The sequence below is a fragment of the Alosa pseudoharengus genome, unplaced genomic scaffold (genome assembly GCF_046254945.1).
Source record: "Alosa pseudoharengus isolate Yale_2024_CS ecotype anadromous, Long Island Sound unplaced genomic scaffold, YU_APseudo_1.1 YU_APseudo_1.1_scf_9, whole genome shotgun sequence".
In the NCBI taxonomy this organism is placed as follows: Eukaryota; Metazoa; Chordata; class Actinopteri; order Clupeiformes; family Clupeidae; genus Alosa; species Alosa pseudoharengus.
Window position 1 is genome coordinate 35802180 of NW_027468881.1, and position 20729 is coordinate 35822908.

Genomic DNA, 20729 nt, shown 5'->3' on the forward strand with positions numbered 1-20729 from the left:
AGGTTACAAAATTCAAGCCGCACACTTTTATTGTGATAGAATTGACCGGATCCACATAGTCCGCGCTGCGTCAACGACCTGTGTTTGTTATTGGTCGATGTAGATGTACTGAGGCTATGTGGAAAGTAGTAATGTCGGAGGAGGTTGCAAAGGCGGTGCAGTCCGTTGTGGACAGGGTAAACCAGGCGGCTGCCCGTCGCCCGAAGGTTAGTTCCGTAAAATTAGCGATATTAGAAGTGAGATTGGCAGAGTATTGTTCTTGCGAATGGTCCAACGATATTAATTGCACCATTTTTGAGCTGTGTGGGCTTTACCTAACGATTACGTAAGGCAACCTTTGCTCAGTTACTGACAAGAATTATAGCCATTTCTGCAATAGTAAAATAATTACCACTGAACACATTTGAGTGTTAACAATATATCTCTAAATCATGTTGCATGTTCATGTTGTTATCACGTCTGACGTGAGGGAACACTTGCTGCTGCTTCTGCTGATAGTGCTACTATCGAAATGCCCTAGGCTAGTTCGCTTCGCTAGCCATTTTACCATGGCAATGCCATGTAACGTTAGCTGGCTTTTTCGTTTCTGTTATGGGGGTGGGGGTCTCTAGAAATGGGGATCATATGAAATTATATCCGAAGTTACGATAAAGACGTATGCTAGCTAGCAGTGTGGCACTGGTACACCAGTCACGAGCCATATTGTGTGTGTGTGAGTCACAGTAATGTCGTGACATTTGCGATTACTGTCCCCCCAAAGGCTGGATTAATTTGGTTTTCAGAATAATCTCAAATCAGCACTTTCCACTGAAGCTAATCTAAAAATAAATGCAACACTCATAAACCCAGATGTTTCATAATAAAAGTCTGTGTAATCCCTCGATTTTATTAACGTTCTAACTGACGGAACAGGTCACTGTTAGCACTGAAACCTCTGCTGGGTGGTGTGGAGGCAAGGCATTGAAGCCAAATCCAGAGTATTCAAAAAAATATGTAAAATTCATATCATATTACAGACACTGCCATGTGTGCCACCACGTCTTGTTGCTGTAAGCAAGACAAAACCACCTGAGATGGTGGTACAGGCTTACCAACAGGGCCAGCGGAACTTTGGAGAAAATTATGTAAGTGAAGTCCTTGACTGCCTTTGTGTTTATTTTTGTGAAACAAAGCCTGATGTCTAAACGATCAGTTTACGTAAAGATTATTTTTTAACAGTCTTGACTTTGTTTGTTAGGTAAATGAACTTGTGGACAAAGCTTCTCATCCCCAGGTAAGGTGTTTTGTAAAGGTGATCTAAAACTAATTAAGGGAACAACTCTTGGCTATGAATTGGATTTATGTGTTCTTCTGTCTGCTTATCAGTGGGTTAGTCCAGAGAGTTATCTTTACACACAATCTAAATACATGCAGTTTGGGAAAAATAGAGATCATAAGTTTGTAAGGTATGACTGTGGTTTGTAAGGTATGAAAACAAGCATGCATAACAGCTTTTGCTCAAAGTAGTTGATATGCTTCCAGCATTCTCAGCCATACCTAAGCTACACATTTGGATAAAAATCTGAGAAATTATTTAATCCATTCTAAATCTAATCTAGCCAAGTGATTTATTGATTTATAATAGTTATATTGTTTTTGTTGTTGTTGTTGTTGTTGTTGTTGTTGTTGAGAACTGGTTGGGTAAACCCTGGCCCTTTGTTGATCAGATAGCATATATGAGGGAAATATATGTGTTTATCTGTTTCAGATTTTGTCATCTTGCCCGGAAATTAAGTGGCATTTCATTGGTCACTTACAGAAGAATAATGTCAACAAACTTTTAGGTACTGAATATTCTCATGTATTACATGACCTCTGTTATCTTACTGCTTCTAAATGCACCAGGATCCTGGGCTGATGTGTAAGTGTGCATGGGGGGGTCACATTATACTCATGACAGCAAATTAGATCACTGCATTTCTCTTACTTAAACTTATTGTATCTTTAGGTGTCCCTAATCTTTTTATGGTGGAGACGGTAGACTCTGCGAAGTTAGCAGACAAAGTTAACAGTTCCTGGCAAAGGATACGGGCAGCGAACACTCAGAGGTTAAAGATCTTGGTCCAGATTAATACCAGTGGTGAAGATAGTAAGTCATTGTTGCTTGTTAGCCATTCATTTAAATGTAATGTGATGCTTTGTAGTTCTTTTGATTTATTGTGTATGTTCATTGAAATATACATGTTATACAAATGCTGTACTTTCGTAATCTTCATGTAGGCAAACATGGGCTACCACCTGCAGATACAGTGAATACAGTCAAACATATTGTTTCCAACTGTCCCACCCTCCACTTCGCTGGACTTATGACAATTGGGAGATATGGGTATGACCTAAGCGAAGGCCCCAATCCAGACTTTCAGGTATAGTTTTCCACATTCCACATAACACACAAGTCAAATTGAGATCATATGTGACCCGATCTGGCAAAATGAGTCACAGTGACCCACATTTCTAAATTGAGATTTTATTATCAATGGACGGAGGACACGATAAGCTTTAAAATGATATCCTGGTTAGGGGAGCGCTGTGGTGCAGCAGGCTACAGCGCTTGTACCGGATACGGGTCCGAGTGCTCATTTCCCGATCCCACCCCATCTCTCTCTCCCACTTGCTTCCTGTCACTCTCCACTGCCCTGTCCAATGAAAGGCAAAAAAAACCATATATATATATATATAAAAGAGAGATATCCTGGTTAAAAGCATGTCTTGGATAGTTGTGAAGATACAGCATTTTGAATTATGGCCTCCCGTCATCTTTTTCCAATTGAAAAACTGAGGAAATCGTGTTTGAAGATACAGGTTACAGGTAGGATTTGCAAGTTATAAGCCTACTTGAATATTATTTTTTGTAACTTTACAATCTTATCTTAACTATGAAACTCTGCCTCGTCTTTCATATCACTCCAAAAATAAAAATGTTTTTTGAAGTAATCGGCCTGTATCTCAAAATTAGAATGTGCAACTTCCAACATTTTGTCAGATTGGGTAACATATGGTTTTGTTTGAGAGGTATTGATATTTGAATTGAATTCTATTGACACCCGCAGGATTAAATTTTGCAGTTGTTATTTACCTGTAGATGCTGCTGAAATGTCGACAGCAAATATGTGAGAATCTTCAGATGCCAGTTGAGGAAATAGAGCTTAGTATGGGCATGTCAACTGATTTCGAACATGCGGTGAGTTCAACATTTGAAATCCTATCTACATTGGACAATCTACACTGCTCAAAAAAAATTAAGGGAACACTTACAGTTTTCCACAATTGTTAAAAAAACATTTTTTGAAACCTTCCACCCTTTTCTCCATTCTCAAACTACATTCACAGAATGTCTGACAGTTGTTGCAAAAACACCTCAAAAGTTTTACTTGTGCTCAGAACCAAACAGTGTCAGAGTACCGATCCAGTGTATAATTGAAGTGTTCCCTTAATTTTTTTGAGCAGTATATTTCTGGCTATGGTTCACCCCTCATAAATTATGCTCTCATCAAATTATTTAATCATCCACTAATTACCTCCCTCTTTGACTACATATTGCTAAGTAATTATGGTGAAACACTTTTGGTTTCACAGATTGAAGTGGGCTCCACAAATGTGCGTGTGGGTAGTATTATTTTCGGTAATCGAGAATACCCTAACACTCCAAGTCCAGAGAAGAGGACAAAGGCTGTGACAGAAGAAGCTGCCAAGAAGTTGGAGCACCTGACAGTGACAGAGCAATGATCATGCCATAAAGAGCCCAACACACACTTACACACAGACTGAAACTCATCAAAAACAAAGACAACCACCACCAACAAAATGCACCCATCTTGTGTCTTAAAATTGATTTATATTTCACTATACAATCCATTTTTGAACTTTAAAACAAATAAAGCTTAAACCTTCAACTTAACCAGTTTATTTGTTCAAAAACCTCAGCAACATCTGAGGTCCACGGGAAGGTTGCATTCTTCAAAAAATGATGCCCCATACATTGTATATAACAACATAATTGCCTCTGAATAATTTCCCTTTTGTGCCAGTAATAGTTGAAATTCTAACATCCTTACTGTTACCGTATGTAGGTGTTAATCAGTTTCTGTTTCTGTTCGAAATGACTTTTTAAAATACATATGGATTCACTCTAGTATATCAGGTGGTGGTAACTTCTGAAGCATCCTGTCCTCTCTGTGAGTTGACTGAGGAGTTGATAGTCACAGCTAACATGCTTTGATTCTTCTGAGTCAAAGATATGTGGTGTTGATAAGATGTATGTCAACATTTATATATAAAATTTATACTATAATACTGTTCTGTCAAACAGACACATTTTTGCTTTGAGAGTTAAGGACATGAAATAGTATGTGTTTGTCTGGAATTTAAATGTCATTAAAGTAACTGACTAGTCCAGTTGCAGCAGTATACTTACTGTATGTCAAGTTTATAAGATTATGCATTTCTCTACTGGTCTTCATCTTGCCATGAGGGGCAGCCGTGGCCTACTGGTTAGCGCTTCGGACTTGTAACCGGAGGGTTGCCGGTTCGAACCCCGACCAGTAAGAACGGCTGTAAGTGCCCTTGAGCAAGGCACCTAACCCCTCACTGCTCCCGAGTGCCGCTGTTGTAGCAGGCAGCTCACTGCGCCGGGATTAGTGTGCTTCACCTCACTGTGTGTTCACTGTGTGCTGAGTGTGTTTCACTAATTCACGGATTGGGATAAATGCAGACCAAATTTCCCTAACTATTCCTTAGAGAATAAGTAAAATAGAGGGGTACTGAATTCAGCTCTACTGAACTATGCAGCTTAGTGAGGGTGGATTCAAAAGTAGAGGCCGGACAGATCCAAGTAAAAGCACTTGGGAATGGCTGTACACGGGCCTCAGGGGTATTCAAAACCTAATAGTAAACATAGTGAAACACTTTCCTATGCAACGTCATAATAGGTGAGAGAAAAGGCTGATATGTAGTTGTATCATTCAGTGTCATATGGATTTGTATTAGGATTTCTTTTTATGCATGTAGGGTTCTTTTACCTACTGTTTAAAGTACATCATAGGAAAAATAAATGACAAACATTTCTCCAGTCTTTGGAAATACTCATTGATCAAACATATTAAAGCTAAGCAATGTATTTATTGTTAAAAACTTGTATTTCATGTCAGGGAATTCTTTGCCTCGTCCATTATTTCGGTAACAGGACACCTCGGCAGCCATTATCCCTTACATATCTACCACCACAAGGACTTACTGTAGATGTGAGTGAGCTTTTCCTTCATTTGAGTAATTAAATGTGTTGAACTTGAGTCCATGTCCTTGGTATATTTATTGAACCAACTATTGTGAAATGAAATTAGCCAAATTTGCAGAATATAAACAGACAAAAAGACAGCCGTGCAAAGTGTTGTGATGCTGTGTTTCATAGATACCACTATACATTCCACTTTAAGGCTGTTTCTTTAATGTTGCAGTGATGCACACATAAGAAACAAATGCTTTTATCTTCACTCATGTAGTTTGAGCTATTTATTATCAGCATATTAAGAGAGGCAATTTGACATTTATAAATAAACACATCTTTGTAGTCTGTACGAAAACATCAAGAACATGAAATCTTTCATCCTGCAGTTATAACTGTCATCTTTAACTTTTGTCCATGGCCAACATAATGGGGTCAAGATTAATGTGATTCCATGAAACACCTTAAGCTTAGTCTCCCACAAAGACAAGACTGAATTATACTACGTAGCAGAAAGTCATATCTAACTTCATTTAAAATGGACATGCTAACTAAAATAGAAAATGCTTATGATCAGTATACTGTTTTCACATAGTATGACACTGGCTGACTGAGAAGCTATTCTTGTACATTAAGCTATTCAGCTTTTCAGTTACCAAGTACATCTATGTGGTGTATTCAGGAATGTGCTGAACTGCAATGCAAGGAAAATGCTGATCCAACCATGGTGCCTTAACTTTACACACACACACACACAAACACACCAGATGTGTCACAACTGAATACATTTTGTGAGGTTGCTTTCTGAATAGCTGCAGTACTGATAAATCATGTAGAATATACACATGGGCCATCACATGTATAGCCAGTAAGTACACTTCTATATGAAACATAATTCTACCTAAGTTTCAAAACAACAAATGGGAAGATACCTGAAACTGTCAACACAACCAAAAATAGCACTGTGTTATGTTGCCATTACTTTATACTTAAGGAAATAAATAAAACAAGTCAGGTCATATTTGACAACTACAATGTTTTCAGAAGTAGACAGGGGGCATTTATGAAATCAATATATACACATACATCCAGCAAAAGAAAACCAAAAAAATTATATAAGCCTCTTATATTTCACCTTGATATAGTATTTCTATCCTTCATTCTATATCTTTTTCTGGGTTTTGCAAAGTAATGGAAGTGTAACATGATTAATCATTTAATTCCAATGACTGCTTTAGTAGAGCCAGTGACTCTTAATGTGATGGTATAAACCTGATACCATACAACATGGCTCTTTACACATCAGTTTGTATGCCATTGTATTAAGACTAAGTACTACACATAGGGCAAGAAATACATTGTGGATATTTAACTAATTGTGTAGGTGTCTACTTGTATGGGTATTCTATGAATGATTAGTTTGCCAGACCTCTGTGTATATATATATATGGGGGGGGGGGGGTTAACGAGTGAAAATGTCTTCATTTGTAAACTTGTACACGCATCAGTCCTGGGCGGTTCATTTTACACAAGCTTCTTGGCCTCGAAAAAACTCTTCAAGTGCCTCATCTGCCAGATGCCTGTGACGATGAGTATGAGAGTCTGGGCAATGGACCACCACAGGACACGCTGGTTGGTGCTCTCGCTCGTCATGCGGAAACGCTCCTCGCGATACTGAGGAGAAAAATGGAATCGTCGTGACATGACATTTTGGCTACAGTTTGAGGTTACTTATCTATGGTTGAAAGTCAGAAGGCTACACAAAATCTACACTCTTATCACTGCAATGTATTCATCAAAGGTTATGTTTTCCTATGAATGTTCCAGGATGATTGCTCACTGCTTTTACTGAATTAACTCACCCTCTGATAATTTTGCTCTTTCTGGATCTGCTCAATCTGATCCAGAAGCTGCCTGACCCGTAACTGCAGTTCAGTCAGCTTGTCCTTGGCTGCAATCTCTGGGTAGTTGTTAGTGTGTTCACCCACTTGAATGTCCAGATGAACTCTCTGTAAAGAAAATATTTGAATAGTTTAGCTAAAGTAAACAAAAGGCAAGACACGTCAATGAACACACTTGTTATCTATGTGACAATATGCATGTTTATTAATATGCCCTTTACCAATTTGCCCCCCGCAAACAGAGCCATCTTGGAGGAGTTGGAGTGTAAGCAGATCTGGTGCTCTCCAGGAGTGTGGGAGGTAAAAGTGAACCGACCTTCAGAGCCGTACTGACGGGAGAGAATGATCTTAAAAAGACAAAGGGAGCGCAGACATTAGAATGACGTTACAGCAGTTAGCATGGGCAGTCAGTTAACAGCAAACCCTCACCGCTATATAGGACCAGTAAAGTGAAAAATAATAATGAAAAAAAATCCTACATCTGGATCTGAGACACAGAGACAATACACAGAAACCGAATTTTAATACTCTTTGCCCTCTACTGAGAATTTACCAGTTGTATTCTATCCCATTAGTTTAGAGCTGTGTTTTTCAAAGTGTGGTCCGCAAGCTATCCCAAGTGGTCCGCAAGCAGACGTGGTAAAATATAATATAGATGAGGTGTTTGCAATATTGAACCAATTTGTATGTAAATCCAAACAGTTCTGCAACACTGCCTATGTAAGCTATGCCAGTTTAAATCATATGAATCCTCGGACACAATAAGCAAGGTGGTTCAGTGAGTAGGCCTATTGTGTAATATACTGTTGAAGTAGGTCTACTCTTTTTTTTAAACAAGATGGTCCATCAGTTTATTTTTTTGTTTTTATTGGTCAAGTGGTCCTTGGTCTGAAAAAGTTTGAGAAACACAGGTTTAGAGGTCTGTGTAAAGGACAGACCTTCCTATAAGTGACAATGTCAAAAAGACACAGGTGAAATTGATTCATGAGAGTCAGGAGTAACCTTTGTTTCTGGATCCTTGATCTCCACATGCATCCCAAGCCCTGGGGTGGAGGGCAGGAATGATCCAGTTTGCTTGTCCCATAGTTGTGTCCTGTATTTCCCTGTGTAGCAGCAAGAAAAGCAAGTCATATGAACACCTTGAATTCACACAGGTTTAGCTGTATATTACAACCATGATCTTCTCAAAATAAACATTAATTATAAATATTCCATTCATACCTCTACCACACATGACACATAATATATTTCCTAAACTTAATAGGCTACCAACGACATGTATTACAAAAAGCAGAATAATTTGGTTTATTTTTATTGCCATTAAGTTATGACTTCCACGCGTCTATTAGATAATAACATCGTGGTGCACAACAAGCAGCAGTTTCCTCCAAAGTTATGAATTACTTAGTTATGAACTAAGTTATGAAACACGACAACAGGTTAGACCTGTCCCTCCCGAACAGTATCCTGGATAGCAGGATACTGGGTGGTGCACGCTGTTTACCATTCACCAACTGCTGCTGATAATCTAGCTAATAATTTGCCATGGCCTTTATCAGTGGCACTCATATTCCTAGCCGCATCCAGTTGAAACGACGACGGTGTACATGACACATGCACAATACAATGACAATCACACACACACACACACACAAAGCACCTGGAGATCAGGGTTAATTTCCTAAACCACCTAGCTAGCTAGTTGGACCACATCTTGTCACCCCAAATAGCAAAGTAGCAAGCTAGCTAGCGTTGCAGAGACCGCTAGCACCAAAGCGAAAACCTACCTATAACCATGGTTTCATCCGGAATTTCTTCTATGAAACATTTTTTTTCTGTTTCACCAATATGGAAGTAAAGAGCGTTGCTTAGTGAAAGCCAAGCAAACGCTGCCAAAAAGCCGGTGAAAGACACCACAGGCGTCATTTCAAACTCACCCTCACTGTAATCATCTGAGCTAAGGGAACAATACTGTTGTGAAAATTGATTCCTAGGACAGTTTCTGGGATCGACGTCATCTTAAAGGCAACGTCGCTTAAATACCAACTCATCCACGACAACGATAATATAGGCCAATTCCACAAATCGTCCACTCCCAATAGCATTGTCTGAGTGAAGATGCATAGATGGGTAAATGTGAAGTGATGCAGATGTGATAGAGTGCAGCATCATTAAAGACTGTTCTCACCCCAACCACAGACTGTTCACCCCACTCCCCTCTGGGGGCATCTCTCCGCACCCGAACCAGCAGGTTCAGAGGAAGCTTCTTTCCTGCGGCTGTCACCCTACTGAACTCTAGCTCTGCATCCTGGTGACAACCAACCAAACAACCAGCAGCTGTCACCCTACTGAACTCTAGCTCTGCATCCCGGTGACAACCAACCAAGTATACACTTCATAAACAAATACTGAAGGAAAAAAGTGTGTGCGCGTGTGGCTTATAACTGGTGAAAGACTGGTTTGGTATGATATAGTACTGGCACAGAGAAGCAAACTCATGCACAAAATAGTCAATTACAGTTAACTGTATGGCCCAGGGAAGGACCCCCTGTGAGCATGACAGTGAAGGCAGTCTGCCACTGCTCCTCTGGCTAGTGAATAGGCCTACGTAAGGGGTGGTGGTCATTGTCCATGATTAACAACGCCATCTCCCGTCAGCCTCGAAGGATACTTAACTATTTCCTTGTCTAGTTAGAGCAGCTGATGGATCTTTAGGTGAAGTCATGCTGTCTCTCCCTTGATGCGCATCATTGTAAATAAACTCTGTTCCTGATTTTTCATACTATTGGTCTGACTGGGTCTCTATTTCATCTGTGGTATCAAAATTACCATCAGAGCAGAATAGACATGGATATGCATGTATGAACAACATGTAGGCCTACAGATATGTGCAGTGTAGCAGTAACATTACGTTCCCCTGTTATGTTCACCTTGTACACTGCTGACTTCAGTTATAGGCTACTCTTACACTCTTTATAACATGCCACATGCAGAAGTTCTCTGACAACACTGGGGTGTAAAACAGTGTTGTCAGAGACTTCTGCATGTGGCATGTTGTGTAAGAGAGTATGTAAGAGTGTATGCTAACTAAAGTCAGCAATGTACAGGGTGAAAAAGACAGAGGAAAGCACCGTTTCTTGGGGCTGCTGTGACCAGTCTGAAATGTGCAGTCCCTCCTCCTGACAAACTGAAGTCTTTCTGATAGTCTTCCAGGACACCAGGGTCCAAACTCATCTGCAACAGCTTGTCTTGCATTAGGAGGGTTGGTATCAACTGGTGCTGGAGAATCAAAAAACAGGGAGGCTCACAACTAAGGTATCAACTGTTTTTTTTTTTTTTTATGTCAGCAGCAACCACTGGTAACTTAAGGCTAGTACTTTCTACATTAAATTCCCTTTGGTGCTCCGTAGACACCGCTGAAATCATGGACTTTTATTTAGACATAATCAGTCTAAGCAGGGCATCTTCCGCTAACGATTGACCCGGAATTGAAAGTGTACCAGCAGTAGTAAGTGCGAAGTCGCTATAGTGTTTATTATTGTCTGGCCGTTTTGTCGTTTTTCTTCTTGTGAGTTGCGTGTAATAACATATTTTTTGAAAGGTTATTGAATTTGAAGTCATGGCGCAATACAAAGGAGCAGCCAGCGAGGCTGGACGAGCCATGCAGCTGATGAAAAAGCGTGAAAGAGAACGTGAACAACTGGAGCAGTTGAAGCAAAAAATTGCAGAGGTATATATTTCTTTACAAAATAGTTGAATTCCGTGGTTTGATCATAGCAACACTTGTTGTACCAAGTTTCATGAAATGTTTTCAGCAGATAAGTGGGAAAGATTAGCTGTTCACAGAGACGAGAATGATTTGGACTGCGATGTGATTCTGGATGTGATTGGTCAATGTTGCCAGCGCCCTCTGGAGTCCTTAGGGAAACATGCATCTTTAATCATAATTGCAGCATGTGTGCAGTTAACAAAATAACCTAGGCTACTCAAATGGCAGTGAATGAAACTCTGGCGTGTCTATTTAATGCGCAGATATTACTGGGCGGCAGAACATTGATTAATAATGGGTTTGTAAGATGTGTGAAATCTATATTTTACTAGTAGTAATTCAGTGTACAGAGTATGTAAGTATATTTAGTACCAAATAGTACAGTAACCAGTAGGGGTGTAGACATTTTCAAAAAGAGGATTTTAGGCCTATGTAACTTTATGGCTTTTTGGCACGTCAGATCCTTTTACATTCATGGAGATAAAAATTCTCAACAAAAGGTTTCAAAATATGAACAAAACTTATTTTGATTTAACTTTTTGATTAAAACAGATTTTTTCTCATAGAAATTGTCTCTTTTCTGCCAAGTGAGGTTAAATGGGTTATATCAACAACCTATGGATTATATAGCCAATGACATCTGAAGATTGTGACCAAGGCCGTTCACTGCACAAATGAATCACATAGGCACTATGTAGGATATTCCAAAATGTAAGAGAAAAGTGCTTGACCTTTTGATCTGTGACTATCTTAATGTCTAAAATCTGGCCAAAACATGCTCTAAAATGTGTTGCAGAGAATGTTTGAGAAAGGCAGTGAAAACAAAGCCTACTTAAACAGGTGTCTGTGAAGCAATTAGCCTACAGGGCAATTGTGCATGTTTTTGAAACATAATACTCTGGTCCTTTTGGAATCTTTTTTTTATTATTCCTATGCATGTTGACTAGACTGTGTTTTTAGTTAATTGTTATTGTGGAAATAATTACATATTACTGTGTTTGCCTACATTCGTTGACAGTTTCTTAATTACTTTAAGCTATTAAGAAGGATAAAATACAAAACAAGAGTTGTAAAATTCAGGTATCTAAGCTGATTGTTTATCATGCCATGTCAATTGTGGTGTGTGCTGGTTCACCTGGTGCATATATGCTGTAGATCTTGACCGCATATAGCCCATTTTAAAAATATGTTTGAAGTATGCAGTATATGTGTGGTTTAAGTGTAGGCATGCTGACAGTGAAAGTGAAGATTGAAACCCTTCAAAACTGACTGACTGCTTTGTCATTTGATTTTCTTCTTTGAATAATTTTAAGGGGAACATTCTCTCAAAAGAATCAACTTGTCACAGATACATCCTTGAGATCGTCCCATGCTTAATGATTTGTGATTTTGACAGTGCTGTTACTGTTTATAAACTGGAAAAAAAACTGTACACTCTCAGTAATCAGACCCATGTTCTTTGCCTGAAATGTATGTTAATGTGACTGTGTTAATGCTTTGTTTTCTCCAGGACAATATGGTGAAAGCCAATATTGATAAAAAGTTCTCAGCTCATTATGATGCAGTGGAACAAGAACTCAAATCCAGCACAGTGGGTAAGTTACTCTGGTCAAACTATTTTGGATACAGTCATCAATTTGATTATATAGTAAGTCAGAACTTTAATATGTTGTTTTTTTTGTTGCCCAAAGGTCTGGTGACTCTTAATGACATGAAGGCAAAACAAGAGGCCTTAGTCAAAGAGAGAGAAAAGCAGCTGGCTAAAAAGGAACAATCCAAGGAATTGCAACTGTAAGTGCATGATTTTACCTAATCACTTAATAGGACCACAACCTTATGTAGTTTGCATTTTATAATACGAATTTACTATTCAACATTTCTTTAAGTTTTAAATTCAGTTTACCTCCTTTAAATGAACATAGTATTGACAGTAATGTTGAACCTAATCATGATTGATCGACGACCAATGGTATTTTGAATGGTAGAATAGAAACTTATGACCCCTATTGCTACTTTGTTTCTGCACCTAAACAAGGAAACTAGAAAAGCAAAAAGAGAAGAAGCGGAAAGAAGAACAGAAGCGAAAGATTGCTAGTCTATCATTTAACCCTGATGATGGAGAAGATGAGGATGAGGATGAGGATGACAACGACAATGATAATGAGGATGGGGAAGAGGAGGAGGACTGTGAGTAAAGCAGTCTTTTTGAAAGTCTGTACCACAGGCTGAAATGGACAAAGATTAGAAGTGCCATTACCAAACACTGATTGCCAATGCTTTGTGTCAGACTTTCCAGTGAAGAAGAAGAAACTGGGGAAGAATCCGGATGTCGACACCAGCTTTCTACCAGATAGAGACAGAGAGGTGAGTAACCAGGCATGTTTCCCCCCCTCAGGGGTTAGTGCAAAGCAGTCCTCGGCTTTGTATGTTTGTTTCATGTCTCTGTGCTGTACAGGTATTTTATGTGTGTGCTTGTTTGTGTGTGTATGGTGTGTGTGCTCCCATACAGGAAGAAGAGAATCGTCTGAGAGAGGAACTACGACAGGAGTGGGAGGGGAAGCAGGAGAAGATCAAAAGTAAAAACATCTTAAAGTGTGTCCTTGCTGAAAGTTCTGTGACCCGTCATGACCATGCAAACTAAAACACATTAATGTACATTATTCCCTTTTAGATGAGGAAATTGAAATCACCTTCAGCTACTGGGATGGCTCAGGTCACAGAAAGACTGTCAAGGTAAATATTTATAGTGGTAGATTCCAACAGCCTCACAATTTCAACTCTTTAGATATGGTAGGGTGACTGAGTAAATACATATAATGAAAACTATTTAAGAGATGGAACACATTTTAATTGAAAAAATATAATGTCCGCAACACTGCTTTTGACTCCCAATTATTTAATGCACAACAGGCAACAGGCATTTTGCCTGAAGAAGACCCAGCAGGGTCGAAACGTTGCCTGTTGTGCATTAAATAATTGGGAGTCAAAAGCAGTGTTGCGGACATTATATTTTTTCAATTGAGTATAGTTTTCTTTTGTCCTGCACCTGCCAGAAGGTGGGATGTGCACACAATAACTGTTTTATGGAACACATTTTAGCCTTGTTCTCCAATGGAGGCTTGCCCCTCTTAGTTAAAATTGACAGTTTATTAGTAGGATCAACTTTCAAGGGGGTCTTTATCGCAATAACACTGAGTGCAATATGTAAACAATCCATCATGGAGAGGACCAAATCAGCATGCTCTCTCTTAAACAAACAGAGCTTTCCCAGGCAAACGGGCATAGCTGCTGCCAGTGCTACCCTTTTGATACTAAAGTACATGTACACATATACCATGTTTTACACTTAAATGTAACCGACATGGGCTGGCATAATTGAAATCTTAAATACCTGAAGGTAAGAAGGTAGTGCACAAGTCGAAATAATATGGTGGACTGATTTCAATTTTGCAAATTTATTTGGGCTGTGTCTAACAAACATATTAACGTTTCATCCAGTTTGAGGGAACTTTAGTGATGTGTGTGTGTGTGTGTATATATATATTTATAGATCTATATTTAGGTGGTAACCAATGTAATGACTCATACGTAAAGCAGTGATGGCTTCTTAAGGAGCAACTCACAACAAATATACTAGAGCTGTCAAAATAACTGATTAATTTCGATTAATTAATTTGAGAAAAAAATAACTGATTAAAAAAAATAACGCAGATTAATCGATTCCGTATGACCTTTGACCCCAAGCCATTGTAGTCAGTAACCATTAGACTGTAAAATGAAGGAGAGAGAAGAAAATGTGCTGACTAGATCATTGATTGGAACATTTACTTTTAAACAACGGCCTGATGGTGTTGATAAAAATAAAGTGTTGATTAAAATAAAGTCCTTTGCAATGTCTGCAGCAAGGAATTTGCATATCACCGGAGTTCATCAACTCTAAAGTCGCACATCAATGCAAAGAAATAGTGTTGAAATTGAGGGAAGTGTTAATTTATTTTCATTGTGTCCCCTAGGTTATATCTGTGGCCTGAAATAGCTACCTTGTATGTGAACAACAACTTATTCCCGAAGCACTTTTGAATTTATTTCCTCAGCATATTAGGTCATATCATAGATTATTATGGCCATTATTAAAATAATAATAAAAGAGTTTTTGAACTTTAATGTCAGTAATGCTGATTATTCAATGATTTATTTGAATTTAAAAATTTGAAATAATTTCACAGCAAAAATTATATATGCGATTAATTTAGATTAATTAATTACAGAGTATGTAATTAATTAGATTACTTTTTTTAATCGATTGACAGCCCTAAAATATACAGACACTATTGTACAGTACATTGAGATATATGCATGTAAGAGAGGTGATTCTTCATTAGGTTATGTTACTCACTGTCAGCAACTGGAATCAGAAGTTTCATTATTCCAGAGTGCCATAGCAAACTCTGATGTTAGTGATATGCTGTTCCGTGTTTATATGAATGCATCATCCATCAATTATTACATTATGCATATTTTAGGATTATCAGCGATGTCATTGATAAGAATAGGAGTTGAGTTGTGATTCATGCTGAATTTATCTTGTTTATACAGATGAAGAAAGGCAACACCATTCAGAACTTCTTACAAAAGGCACTGGAAATCTTGAGGAAAGATTTCAGTGAGTTAAGGTAAATAACTGCTGTTGAGTTGCCATCAACTGTTGCTCTGAATTGGGCCTTAAGGCATAAATGTATCCATCTAGTCATTCATAAGTCTCTAATGAAGCACTCCCTGAATGAAACTCTCAGATTCTTTAGTGATAGTTTACATTCAAGTATGCTGTATTATTTGTTTTCTGTACTATCAAGAACTGCAAGTGTGGATAGGTTTGGCAAATGTTGATAATCTATGAAGTGCAGTATCCCCTGGAGCTAAGACAAATGAAACAAATTTAACTTTTGTGTCTGATTTCTTCAGGTCAGCTGGAGTGGAGCAGCTCATGTACATCAAAGAGGATCTGATCATTCCCCATGTGAGTGAAAGTTGCCCTCCCTCCCTCTCCTCATGTATTGCTGTCTGTGCTTGACATGCACATTAAGTGTTAGAATTCCGTACAACAGACAAATAAATTAATCTATGTTTTCACAGCACCACAGTTTCTATGACTTCATAGTGACAAAAGCCAGAGGCAAAAGTGGTAAGTAGCTTTAGGAAATTAAAATGTGCTTGTTATGGAGGGTGCTCTTTTGACTGTAAAATGGAATTTGTGTGTCTTGAATACTAAGTTACAGCAAACCAATTTTCATTTTTCCCCCCTCAGGACCTTTATTCAGCTTTGATGTTCATGATGACATCCGGTTGATAAATGATGCCACTGTAGAGAAGGATGAGGTAATGTCCCTCTTAGTGTAGCAGTAAAACAGGGCCCACGTCCTCTTCATGAATGCTCGTTCCATGCATACAGTATATCTAAAATATAAACCTGGCTATACATGTCTATTTTGAACCATACTACGCATTAATAACCTTATATTAGGACCAACTAGTTGCTTATTCAGGATTTACCAATAATAATTCACCTATTAAGTAAGAATAAGTTGTTTAATAAAGACCTAATACATGTGTATGTGTACTATAGAACTTATTGAGCACTAACACATATGTATTAATGACTAACATGTGTTTGCTAAAATGAAGTGTTGCCAAATAAATGTCCATATTCTTTATTCTATATTCTTTGGCCTAGCATATAGTCATCCAAACCAAATGTTTGTCTTCATTTGTGGAACATGATTGGTCATGTTGCATTCCATTGTGATTAGTCTCATGCAGGTAAAGTGGTCCTGCGAAGCTGGTATGAGAAAAACAAGCACATCTTTCCCGCCAGTCGATGGGAGCCGTACGACCCAGAGAAGAAATGGGATAAATACACGGTAAGCAGTTATTGTTCCATGGCAGTTGTACAAATTGCTAAGTAGTATTTTGTTAGTATCATGAAAAGTATGTCTCCACATAGTAGTGGACCGTTGATGAAAGAGGTTTGATAAAGTACCACATTGGTCCATGCTTCAGGCCATAATTTAGTACTATACTGATAAACGGTGCATGTGCCTGCTTGCTGTCATTGTCAGTGACTCTGGGTTATTCTAGTTCAGACATATGTTCCATAACCCTGAAATATGCAGTGAGAGCATGGGGAATCATTGTTTTCCATAATGTTGATGGGTAAAGGAACCATATAAAGCCCATTGTGACATTATATGTTTTTTATGTTTGCAGATCCGGTGATAAATCTCCCTCCAGTATCAACATTGTGTTACATGCATATTTCATATTCACAATATCAAAACATTTTATTTTCCATCTCCAGTGCTCAGAGAAGGGGGGCCTTCTCTTGAGGGGACCTTGAATTGTTTTAAAAATGTATATAATCATTAACCAGAGTACCAAGTTTTTGAGTTCTTATATTAATTGAACTGTATTTAGTTGCAGCTGATGGTGTTGTCAATAAAATATTACAAGCTGTTTATTTGTCCTCTTTCCTTTCTATCTATAACTTTGCAAATACAGATAGGCTAATATTCAGATAATTTTCATGTAGATCATCTTGTAGAACTGGTCAAACTGAGTTGTTGACTAGACTATCAAATCAAAGTTATTCTATCCAGTGTTGCGAAAATGGTTATATATGCCACGTGGTAACGAACCAGTCCTACCACAAGGCTCTCAGTCGAGTAGGCTACACGTCACTACAAGTAGGTAAAATACCTGCGGTGCCTGTTGAGGTAGGTGAGAAACGTAGATGATTGTGTGGTGTAGCCTTCGCGAAAACACCAGTAGAAAAGCCTAGATTATGCAATGCCATAAGTAAATTGTCAGTGTGACCAATATTCATAGTTCAATCCACGTCCTGCTGGCTTGTTTTTCTGCACCTTTTTTTCGCCGCTGCTTTGAGGTACACTGTAAAAATTATAAGATCCTGGAGGAACTTTTAGGGGTTCTTCAATTTGAAACTGTGGGGGAACCTCAAAAGGTTCTTCGAAGAACCTTTAAAGAAAGGTTCTTTGAAGAACCTTTTCAAAGGTTGCTTGAGGAACCTTTTGAAGTTCATTACAGAACCTTCATTATTATTAACCTTTATTATTATTATTATTAGAATGTATTAACCTTTATTGTTATTATTATTTTTATTATTAGAATGTGGGATAAATGTACATGAAACAACAGATGTATTTAAGCAAGAATTTAATCAAAAGCGTCAAAGCATGTCAATGGCAAAATATTAGGAATACTGTACATGAAAGGATGGACAGATAGATACATAAATAAATATATAAATAAACAAATAATACACAGGCTACATAGATGAAGGCATGAATGAAAACATCTATTAAACAATGCTATTAACAAGAACACAATTAACTTCCTAATCTAAATGAAATAGTCAATAAATGATTGATTGAACTATTGAGTATTTAATTTAGAGTATGAAATTTGACATCCGAAATACGGCAATGGGGATTTTTTATTTTGTCTTAATATCACACATAGACTGTAAAAACAACAATGTCTTGTTCACGGCCTTTGGGTATTCCATATTGAAAATTAAATAAACTGCTAGCAATGCTCCAATGCCCATCAACACATCTTCTGGTGTTACGACGTCTTGTCCGTCCATGCAAAGTGTAATGGTGGTGTCTTCCTCAAAGGGGTTGCCTCTTATGTATAGGGTAGGTGTGGGTGTCTTGGATATCTGAAAAGTACAGAATAACAGTATTTAGAATGGGGATTGGTGATATTCAAGCCCATTGGCAGGGGAAGTTTCTAACAGTGTCAAATGACTGGTACTCTTACCTTATCCACAACGTATGAGCCTGTCAGGATTGTCCCCAAACAGATATGGCCGCTCTGCTGCAAAGAGTCCTGAATTTGAACAATATACTGGATAAGTCTTATAGCAGTAATAACATTGTAATTCCATACAGTTTTATAGCAGTAATGACATGAAGTGTAAATCAAACTTTTTAATACCTTTGTATTTGTAGGTTGTCTCCTCACAGGCCTGATTTAGTGCAGATTGGTACTTAGGTCAATGTTATGCAGGTGCTGAATTTCAGAGAAAACCTTTAAAAAGATAAGAACAAATTACATGTTTGCTTGGCAGAAGAACATCTGAAAAATAATTAGCAGTGAACTAAATGCCAAATGTTAACTCACAGTTCAAATGTGGTGTAAAGCTGGGTATTCAGTAAGGATTTCCTGTGTGGAGTGGCGTTGAATAAATGCCACTCTGTCACTGATTGTTCTCCTTATTCTGTTTTCAATCGTATTTAGATCAGGGTTTACTTTTTAACACTCCTCCTTCATTTTTGTCTTATTGTCCTGTAAATGTTACATTCAATTTAAAGTAAAGGTCAATTTGGTTAAAGAAATGTAATAAGTAGTAATATATGGTGTTTAATCATCATCTGAAAACTTACATTGGATTTGGATACGCTTTCATCACCAAGAACATCTACAACCTGTCAGTGTAAAAAGATCATCAGTGAACATATGCACACGCACGCACGCACACACACACACACACACACACACACACCATACCTGAACTAGTGTTTGCATCCTGGGTAGCAGGTATCTGTGTGAATAGAAAAAAAATAAGTGTGGTTTCCCTCACATTGGATTGAGTTTTGTCCTGGAATCAAAGTAAACTGCAATAAGGATCACAGTAATTCTGAAAGCTTCTGCTTGAGATACAGATGCATTTTGCTTTGTGAGGAAAAGGTGACTTGCCTGTGATGAATTTTGCCTTTTCCCATACTTTGCTCGATGGTATCCAATTTCAGGAAGGCTCAGTGGGATTCTTTCCTTCTTGAATTTGTTTTTAGCATTCCCAACCAACTATAATATGAAAGGTTATATAAACCAATTAGCCTAAAGGAAAATTCAAATGCAATGGCCTGGTTTATACAGGTGTTAAGCAACATACCAACAGAAGTGAAGAGTGTCATAGGCATACATGATTCAATTGCATCTGTAAGTGAGCAGACTACAACAACCTGAATACCCCTGACAGGAATATCCCATCCCATTATCCCTACTTGTTAGGTGCCCTAAAAAAGGACCCTCACTACAGCCAGTAGGCCTAACTGTATGTTTATTACTTTAATAATCTACTTACATGCATATCCTGGTCCTGTGCGATCCCGGAGGAAAGGGTGCTTAGATACAGCAGCAGCACAAATGTCATGATACTGGATACCTTTGAAATTAAACATAGAGATGGAGTAGCCTATATTTTAAATGACTTAATGATTGAAATGACTGGTTGTTGTTTTGCGTGAATGCAAATGAAGAACAGTAAGTAAAGCTGTAGGCTACCTCATGCTACACACTTACCACATAGAAATTGAATCAAATAGGACCTGTATAATCTGTGTGCAGCAGTATGAACGTCAGGACTTCCTCCATTAATGTTAGCTTTCATTTCAGGAGAGTTGGAAACACGGGAAGTTGAAAAGTCTGTGCTGAAGGAGTAAAATAGACAGAATATTTGGCTAACATTCAGTTTAAGCATAGCATACAAGCCAAGGCATAATGCTATCTTATAACTTAAAAAAACTAACGGTAGGCTAAATAAGGCTGCTAAGCTCTAACCTTATGTTAAACAAAAAGTTAAGGTTAACGTTCACGAACGGTGACACGTTGATCTTACCTTTAGTTGTATGCTATAGCCTATAATGAGGTCATGGTTAAAACGTCTCGTTTCCATTTAATATGTAGTATATGTATCATTTAAGGTATAGTTTCTGAC

At 38.1% G+C, this 20729-nt stretch overlaps 3 protein-coding genes across 3 annotated transcripts; 2 read left to right on the forward strand and 1 right to left on the reverse strand.

The window, feature by feature from the left end:
- The first annotated feature begins 99 nt into the window (after nt 1-99).
- plpbp (pyridoxal phosphate binding protein) lies at nt 100-3937 on the forward strand. Its single transcript, XM_076277194.1, has 8 exons — nt 100-206; nt 1017-1124; nt 1238-1273; nt 1748-1823; nt 1988-2128; nt 2260-2402; nt 3122-3220; nt 3616-3937. The coding sequence occupies exons 1-8, from the start codon at nt 117-119 to the stop codon at nt 3763-3765; spliced, it is 843 nt and encodes a 280-aa protein (XP_076133309.1). The 5' UTR covers nt 100-116; the 3' UTR covers nt 3766-3937.
- Nucleotides 3938-5514: 1577 nt separating this feature from the next.
- Nucleotides 5515-9135, reverse strand: tmed4 (transmembrane p24 trafficking protein 4). Its single transcript, XM_076277195.1, has 5 exons — nt 8949-9135; nt 8164-8264; nt 7383-7508; nt 7123-7269; nt 5515-6934 (listed from the first exon to the last, which is right to left on the reverse strand). The coding sequence occupies exons 1-5, from the start codon at nt 9085-9087 to the stop codon at nt 6785-6787; spliced, it is 663 nt and encodes a 220-aa protein (XP_076133310.1). The 5' UTR covers nt 9088-9135; the 3' UTR covers nt 5515-6784.
- A 1514-nt stretch (nt 9136-10649) lies between these two features.
- On the forward strand, nt 10650-17440 carry fam50a (family with sequence similarity 50 member A). Its single transcript, XM_076277193.1, has 13 exons — nt 10650-10891; nt 12441-12525; nt 12622-12721; nt 12966-13117; nt 13218-13294; nt 13440-13506; nt 13602-13663; nt 15527-15603; nt 15893-15947; nt 16064-16112; nt 16236-16306; nt 16738-16848; nt 17195-17440. Exons 1-13 carry the CDS (start codon nt 10781-10783, stop codon nt 17201-17203), a joined length of 1026 nt encoding a protein of 341 aa, XP_076133308.1. The 5' UTR covers nt 10650-10780; the 3' UTR covers nt 17204-17440.
- The last annotated feature ends 3289 nt before the right edge of the window (nt 17441-20729 follow it).